Raw genomic sequence first — 8,902 nt, forward strand, 5'->3', positions numbered from 1 at the left:
GAAATTTTGTTTTTTTCTTTAAGTTTTTTTTTTTTTTTGGTCCCCCCTTTTTTTTGGCCCCCTTTTTTTTTTTTTTTTTTTTTTTTTTTTGAAGATGGTGACCTTGGTATGACCTTCAACAAAAGTGTACAATAAAAACACACACAAAAAAATTACATATATTATTGGTGCACCAATAAATTGGGCCAGATTTCCTTGATTTTGGGTGATCAACAGTCTGACATGTATAACGGATCTTATGCTCTGATATTTTTTACCGACAGAAAGGTCTGAACATCAGTCTTCTGTGACAGAAGTTTGACTGACAAACCTGACCTAAAAGTCACATCTGGACATGTTCAGTTAATAATATCCACCCCACCCCACTGTTAGCAACTTAGTAAGTTTGTTGCTCTATTGACTATTCAGACAAAAAATTACAGTATTGGCCAAAATTGAAGTTGGCAGGTCAGGTGTTTTAAAATAAGTGATCAGCCAGAAAACTGCAATCGGAACGTCCCAAGTAGTATGTATAAAATATGTAGAATTAGGTGGTTATAAAATGTCGGGTAGGTTTGCTATGGAAAACTTTGTGTTTGTGCACATGTCAGCTTGTTCCATTTTCCAGTTTTTGGCTTCTTTTCTTGTTTTGCCTGCATCATTACCTCATTTTCATCTTTTTATTCTCATCCACCTGTCCTCCCTTCTTTCTCTGTCGCTGCTCTGGCCCAGGTCATATATGAACTCTGTGGTGTAAGTTCCATCCGTCACGTGTCTCTGCTTGTTTTCGTCTTAGAAGTTGCCTCATAGCGCCCACAGCGAGGCGAGTTACAAACCTGTTTAGTCCGTCGCTAAGCTGTCATTATTCAGAAATGTCTGTGAATGTCCCCATAGGCCGTCCAGGAGCGAGATAATCAGATCAAGATGCTGAGCGAGCAGGTGGAGCAGTACACAGGAGAGATGGAAAAGCACGCTCGGCTCATAGAGGAGCTGAAGATGTCCACAAACAAAGATAGAGGTCTGTGTTTAAACTGACCAATCAAATGTCTTGTTTTAGTTGTTGGCTTCATGACTTCAGTTAGAAACAAAAATGTTATTCATGAGATACCAGATAAAAGAATTATAGCTGCTTGAAAAGTTTTTTCAGCTTATGGACAAAAATATTCATAAAAAGCATTTTTACTTTCTATTAGGAATGACAGTGATAGATGTGATAAGTTACAGGCCACTAGTTTGGTTTCACGGTTCGCCACGCCGGTTTAGCCTTGCCTCTCCGATTGGCGTTCTTGTCACGCAAAGTTAGCTGCCTTCAGCCGAGAGATTTCTAAATGTTTAAAAAGCCAGATGTTTCCTTCAGAAAGCGGTACAGACCAAAACACAGCTGACAAGGCAGAATGTAGGTCAAAATCCTCGTTGGCTGGGAGAGGGGCAGAGGCAAATGGATGCTAACGCTCCTGTGCTTGTAGGGTTTATATGTTGGAACTATTAGCGAAAATATCAACTTTACAAAGTGAAAACATCACTCACAAACCTGATAATACTTCCATTGCCAAATGGTAAAAGAAATCTGCCTCTATAAGGTGATTGTTAGTGTAATAATAAAAATAAAGTGAAGTACAGGCTTTTACTAAATGAAAGTGTACAGTTGTAGTTTGGTCATGGGCATAAATGTCATTTTAACTTTTGACATCTGAGGATTTGTTTGAACTGACATGGTTATAAAATATTCAGTTTGTTTAAAAACCAAAACTCTGTGAACAAGTTTGATTTACCAACAGATTTTCTCTAATCTCCACAGGCTTACAAACATTCACACTAATCTCCTGATTGATTGTACTTAAAGTTCCAGCTTATGAACATATAGCTAGTGACCATATGTTGAATGCAACGTTTAGTTTTTTTTTTGCCGGCATAAAAAAGATTTGCCTGATAGAATTTATTGAATTGGCTGCTACCCATGATGCGAATATCATCATGGGGAGCTGTGAAGATTAAAGGATGAGGATTGCGCCTATACAAAAATTGGAACGTTTTTTTGATCACAAACAGTTTCCAGGACTACGAGGTTAATCAAATTGTACGTAAATTAAGTCCAGGACTTTTAACACATTAATTTTGATTTATTGATTGCAAAGATTTTAATGCATTGAAAATTTTATCATGGGAATCCTTGTTTTACTGCTTTTCTTGTATGACTCTAAATTTGATGCAGAAAAGCGACATCCGCAAACAACAATGATGGACAATGAGGCCGCTTCTCTTAGTTATTAGTCATTAGTTCTCTTAGTTCATTTTTCCGTCAAAATACGGTCTGGTTAGACAGTGGGAAGGACTATTGTAGTGTCCTAAAAGGAGTTAGCCTTAGTGAAGCTATCCAAGCCTAAAATGGCATCTCAATGCTAAACATGTTGCAGCACCACAGACGTCTCCAACACTAATGTTAGCACCCAGAGTCCACATTTCTAAAGATACACTTGAAAACTGAATGGATATAACACCACTTTGCACCTTCCTGATGGTTGAAAAGCCTAAATAACAGATTAAAAACATTAATATCTTTGCTGTTGAGCTAATATGTCTATTTATTCAAGAATTTAGCAGCAGAAAGGAATTTTGGAAATGAAAATTTTGCCTAATTAGTCGACTAATTGCAACTAACTAATACAAACCCTACAATTAACAATTAATTAAACATTTTAAATCGAGTTCCACCACTAGTTTATAAATATTATTGTAGAAGCTTTCCAATCTGAAAAGGGAACAGTTAAAAACATCTTTAAAAGCCGCAATTCTAACAATCATACTTCTGATGGGCTTATGTGAACTTGTTACTAACTTGGATTTTTAACAGTGTTTGACTGGTAAATGTAATTTAATAACATGTTTCTGTCTCAGGTGCTCCTTCGACGTTACAGCAGAGGAAGATGGAGGAGCTGCAGTCTAAACTGAAAGTGGCGGAGGCCAGAGCGACGGAAGCAGAGCGGGCCTTCAGACGGGCAGAATCACATGCTGAGGAAAAAGACAAAGCCTTTATTGAGGCGTCAAATCGCCTGAGCCAGTACGAGTCTGTAAGTCCACAAATACCTTTTTTTTGTTCCTGCCTTTGTTTTTGGCCTCAGCTTCCGAGACTTGTTTTTATCCAAATTGAATTAACTGACTCCTAATTTCCCAGAAATAAGGCCTGTGATTTTTCTTTTTCACCATCTTTTAAATAGGGATGTTAAAACACCTATGTGACTGTGGCATGATCAACATGCTTTTTGGGTCCACAAGCGTACTGTTTGTTTGTTTTTTCACCAAAGTTAAGCTCTCACCCTGACTCCCACCCCTTTTACTTCCTCCCCCCCCAAAAAAGAAGGAAATAAACAAAAGTGAGACAAGATGTGCCTTTTTATTTTATTTATTTTTTTGACGGACAACAAATCACAGTGCTGTTTCTGTACGGCAGGGCACTTACGGCTTGGAAGCAGCCATTGCCGAGATCAAAGAGTGTAACAATCAAATTAGAATGAGAGATCGTGAGGCAGAGGCCATGACCAAAGAGATCAACCAGCTCGAGCTGAGAATCAATGACCTCATGGATGAAAACGAGGAGCTCCGGGAAAAACTGGGTCAGAGTTTTTAAAAACACCACTGTATTCCATCTGTTTAGACAACGCTGGCTCATCTGAGACGGGGAAATTTCTAACGAGTTCTTTTTTTGGTGGGATTTTCCGGTTGCGAGCAGGTCTGGAGCCAAAGCAGGAAGTGGATCTGACAGAATTCAGGCGCGCCAGGGATCTCAGGCAGCGCCAGTACAAAGCCGAAAACCAAGTTCTTGCCAAAGAGGTAAGGCTGCGTTCAAAGGAGATCAGACTGTTGCTGTTAGAAGTGCTAGAGAGGCCTCATGTCAACACGCCGATGGATTTCTTTTCAGATTGAGCGACTGGAAGAAGAGCGGCTGGAGCTGAAGAAACAAATCAGGCGCTTGGTGAAAGAAAAAGGTGAAAGGCCTGATTTAAATAGTGCAAAGCATTTCCTAATAGGCCTGTCGAAATAAATCAATTAATTGCGTGATAAATTAAAACCAGCACAATAATATCCATTTGCTCGATTTGTTACTTTCTCTTTTCTCTCTTTCTTTCTACCAAAAACTGGATGACAAAAATCTTCAGTTGGGTTGGTCTGAACCAGCCCCTTTTATTTGAAGGACAGTTTTGCTTACAAAGACTTCATACTTAATTTAGACAAATTTTTGTCAATTGTTTTGTAAATAAAGTGCAAAAAAAAACATATCATTTGAGAGAAAATCTAAGCAAAGTTGTTTTTATGGTAGAGTTGAGAAACTGCATTACAAAATTAAATAAGATTTCAAGAGAGAATCTGAAACTAAAATATCAATCTCATCACTGTAGAATCGATTCGATACAGATTTAGTATGGGTATTATCAATATTTTGGATCGTTCAGCCCACCTCTATGTATTAGTTCATTAAATTGATTGCCATTTGTTAACTTCAGTGTTTTTGAGAACCAGCAACAGGCTATAAAATAAGTCTAAAAATAGTTTTGGCCTCATTTTGAAAAAATGTGCTCCCTTTTATCACTTTTCTTTTGGATACAGAACTCCAAAACACAAGAAATACCCAGAATAAAACGTGATTCTGCACTGTTTTCACATTAACATTCCATACGCCGTGCAGCACCTCCTTTAACTCTTTCATATCTTGTCATATTACAACCACAAGCTTCAATAAAGTTTTATTGGAATTTCGTGTGGTAGAACACAAAGTCATGCATAACTACAGCATAGAAAGGAAGGTATGGATGGTTGTTCGACGAGTTTTAAAAAATATATGAAAAGTTTGATGTCTGTGGTGGTGATGTGGACATTTTATGGCAACTTTCAGTTCATAGGGAGCTGCACCTGAATCCTATGTGGGAAGGTTACGAGTTCTGAGTGTTTGAAGAACATGAAGCTGAATCTCTAGGAAAAACAGGATAAATGAAGATGCAGTCATCTAATTTTGAGAAGAAGTGTGCTACAGCTGCTTAAAATTTTCATTTTGACTCTTAAACCACTTAACATTTGCTCCTGGTGATCAGCTGTGCCTGCTGGAATCCCACAGTCAAGTGTGCAGCTGCAGGAAGATGTCTGGTCTGGCAGAAAAGAAGAGGCACAAGGAAGAATCTACACTGACGACAAGATCAGACAAAAGGTAAAACTCATTACTTTTTTTTCCTATGGCAAAATATGTCTCGTTAAAAAATAGATTTGTTCATTTATGTTCATATTTCAGTGCCTAAACATTCAGAAGTACCTTCTCAGTTCCCACTTGAATCAGTTCTTGCTCATTTGTCATTTGTCATCCAAAGTTAATCCGCCTCGCATTAGTAGAATGCCTTAAATCTGTATTATTGTCTCTGTTTACATAAATGACAGAATTACTAGAACATCTGCTCTCTGCTCTACTCTGTTAAAACAGAGTAGAGTTAGGATTATTATTTGGAGATCACAACTTCAAAGAGGATGTGTTTAAAAACCTGATGATGTGTAAGTAGTGTGAGCATTTATTGCATCATTTATCGTGATAAATTTATTTTCACGATAAAAGATTTTTTGATTTATCATTCCAATTAATTATATTTAAATTCCTATTTTCCCCAAAGAACTGTTGGGATTGTTGCTTTTACTGTTTCTCCATCATTTCTTTCATCAAGAACGTTGATAAATGTCAGCAAATTTGAAAATATGAGTTAATGGAGCTACTGTGTGCAGCTTAGTGATATGAACTGCACTTGTTATCTGACTGGTGTCCTGAAAAAAGAGCATTACACACTTATTCAAGAACAGCCTTTGTATTTCATGTGGTCATAGTCACACAGTTACTGACAAACAAGTAATAAATCATTTTCACCGTCACTTTTATCTCAATAATACCACAAAATATTGTGATGCAATTTTAGGTTTATCCAGGCTTGTATTCAGAAGCTCTCAGACTTATAGAAGATGTTAAAATGAGGGGAAAACACCATATGTATATTTCACTACATATATCTATTTCTCTAACGTTAACTTTGCATTGCAGAATGAATACCTAGAGAAAGAACTGAGCAGCAAGAAGAGGGAGCTTGAACTTCACAAGTCCGATTTTCAGGCTCAACGTGAGTTTGAGATTTTCTCAGAGAAAGGACACTGTTGAACTGAATTAGTAAACAGCATATTGACTGTCTCAGAGGGCCGTTTGTTTGCTTTTGTATGTGTGTCACGGTGTGTCAATCTACAGTGGCAGAGCTGTCCAAAGCAAAGACAGACTTGGAGGCTACGCTGAAAGAGGTTCTTCAGGCCATTAGGACGAGTCAGCAGACCGGTTCTGATTCTGTCACTGCCATCAGTATGAAAAGCTTGTCTAATGTGAGTATCAAAAAAAGCTTGAGATACAGTTCTTTATTTCATTTTTTGTCCTCTTACAGCTACACAACTATGTCTGTTATATCCTCACCTTCCAAAATGTCTGGGGGTTTTGCCAAAACTGATTTTGTCCAAAAAAAAAAAACACAAAAAAAAAATCACCACCTCTTTCTTTTCAAAAAATGTTTTCAGCAAAAATAAATAAATAATCATCATCATTTTTAGCAAAAAAAAAAACACATTATTTTGTTGAAGGTGGCAATATTGAAATTTAATGTGCTGAAAATAGCAACCAAGTTGCTAAGCTAACAACAGTGTGGTTAACAATAGCCACTGTTGTAAGCTTACTGACTTTGTTGCTATTTTCAGACAACAACAAAAAAATATTTTTCCAAAATCGGTAGGTTTGGATTATTATTATTATTATTATTATTATTATTATTATTGAATACCAAGGAAGCACATTTTACAAAAGTCAGAATTTTTAACGATGATGTTGGCGATTGGTCAGAAAACTGCAATTGGTGCTCCCGTATTGTCTCAGTTGGTTTCAGTTATGTCCGATATTAAATTTCTTTTTATTATTTGAAATGTGACAAAGAATCAACAAAAGAGAAGAAAGCCCCTGAGCCTCTTTGATATCGCTGTCGCTTGGTAACTCAGCGACAAAACAAAACAAAAGCAGCAGGACATAAAAAAAAATAAATAAAAAAAATGCGGCAAATTGTGAGGCAAAATCTTTAGTGAGGCACAGCAGAGGAGGATACTGGAATGACGCTACAGTGTCAGACATGTGCAGCAGGAATTATCACAAGTAGATCAGATAGAAGCCACATTGCTGACAGATGTTGGAAATAATATTTTACAGAGAACAAAATGTGTCATTGCTTTGAAGTTCATGGATGATCATTTCTTGTAAATATAAATCTGATGATTATAGATGTGTTATTCTGAGGAACATTTAACACTTGAAGTGAATGAAAATGATTTTTAATGACTTGTTCTTCTTCCAGCGAGAACTGGTTTACAACCGCAAATGTTCTGGCCAATTTGAATTTATTTAGTGTTTTCTCTAATCCAACAGAGCCAAAATGTATACATACAGGCTTATGTGTGTTGCTAATGGCTCTGGGATGTCTTTTGACTTGAGAAGGCCAATCAATATCTGCTGAGTGATCATAACTGGCTGCAGCTGGAGGTTTTTCTTTGTCATATTAAAACTCCGGTCACAGGGCTTTTCATCACATTTGTCGCAGACATTAACCAGGGCTGATGTTATTTAGCCAGTTTTTAACCTCTTTTATTTTTAGAACTCAAAATCTCATCATCATATCAGTAAAAATGTCTCTACCAATCATTCCTTTAGCCTCCCACTTTCACTGAATTCTTGTCCTGAACTCTACAGCACAGAGGAACTGTAGCTAAATCATTTGTCAGCACAAAAGCATCCCCTGGTTTTACCAACCCTTTTATTCTTATTGTTTAAATCAACATGAAATGTTTGTTTCCACTAGCAACCCGAACTAGTGGATGTCTAATCGGTACTAGCAGCCTAGCATGAGTTAAATACAGTGCATGGAGTAAAACCTCTCAACTGATGACAGTAAAATGCCCAAAGTAAATAGGACTTCAGTAAGAAATTAGAGATTCAGTGTAAAGTAGTGGGCCTACTTAAAAACAGTGATGAATGCACTGCAAAAATACAAAATTTTTACCAAATGTCTTTTAGTTTAATTATCTTAAAACACTTGAAATAAGACAAAATAAACTCACAAGTAACTTTTCAGTGAGATGTAGGAACAAAATAATTTCCTAAAATGTATGAAAAAGTACTACTGGCACTGGCAGATTATTTCACTTATAGCAAGACATTTTCCCATGTTATAAGTGAGAGAATCTGCCAGGGTTCTGTTAACTTAAAACAAGCTCCAATATCTTGCTGAAAACTTCCTTGTAGTTTTATTTTATTTCAAGTGTTTTAGGATATTTGCTCTTGAAACTAGACCAAAAACACTGGGTAAGAGGGACAGAAAAAGAGAGTGAAGTGATGTGCTCTATTTTCCTGGTTTTAGTCAGGACACAAACAGCAGCATTCTGGATCAGCTGCAGCTGGAGGTTTGATTTCTTAGGCAGACCTGTAAAGACTATGTTGCAGTAATAAATAAGACTAAACTCATCTATGAGTTTCTCTAGACTTTGCTAAGGCACTAGACATTCCTTTAACCATAATGTTCTTCAGGTGATAGATCGCTGACTATCACTATCCTATCCTATCACTTCCTGTTGTCTTTTTGTGATTTTCGCCAGTAGTAACATCCGTCTGTCAGTTGTGTGACTCGTGCAATGCAAAAAAAATGTCTCCATTGCAGTTTTGCAAAATAGATCTCTTTCTATGCAGCTGAAAAACCAACTTGTCCTTGTGCAAAAACATTTTATCAAAAAATGGGAGTTTTTTTTTTTGTTTGTTTTTTTTTTTTTTTTTTTTTTTTAAAATTTTGTTTTTTTTTTTTAGCTTATTTTTTTTTTTAATTTT

At 36.6% G+C, this 8,902-nt stretch overlaps 1 protein-coding gene across 1 annotated transcript; it reads left to right on the plus strand.

Annotated features, from left to right (window-relative positions):
* Positions 1 to 714: 714 nt before the first annotated feature.
* Positions 715 to 6,470, plus strand: LOC106943684 (centrosomal protein of 290 kDa-like; the record flags this gene model as incomplete). The annotated part of the gene is made up of 9 exons (XM_015026993.1): positions 715 to 732; positions 874 to 997; positions 2,875 to 3,047; positions 3,428 to 3,590; positions 3,707 to 3,807; positions 3,896 to 3,962; positions 5,064 to 5,176; positions 6,047 to 6,122; positions 6,245 to 6,470. Coding segments are annotated over exons 2-9 (1,013 nt in total), but the record flags the coding sequence as incomplete, so codon positions are not given.
* Between the last annotated feature and the right edge of the window lie 2,432 nt (positions 6,471 to 8,902).

The sequence above is a fragment of the Poecilia latipinna genome, unplaced genomic scaffold (assembly GCF_001443285.1).
Source record: "Poecilia latipinna isolate Pla-1442-1.1 unplaced genomic scaffold, P_latipinna-1.0 Scaffold5704, whole genome shotgun sequence".
NCBI classification, from domain to species: domain Eukaryota; kingdom Metazoa; phylum Chordata; class Actinopteri; order Cyprinodontiformes; family Poeciliidae; genus Poecilia; species Poecilia latipinna.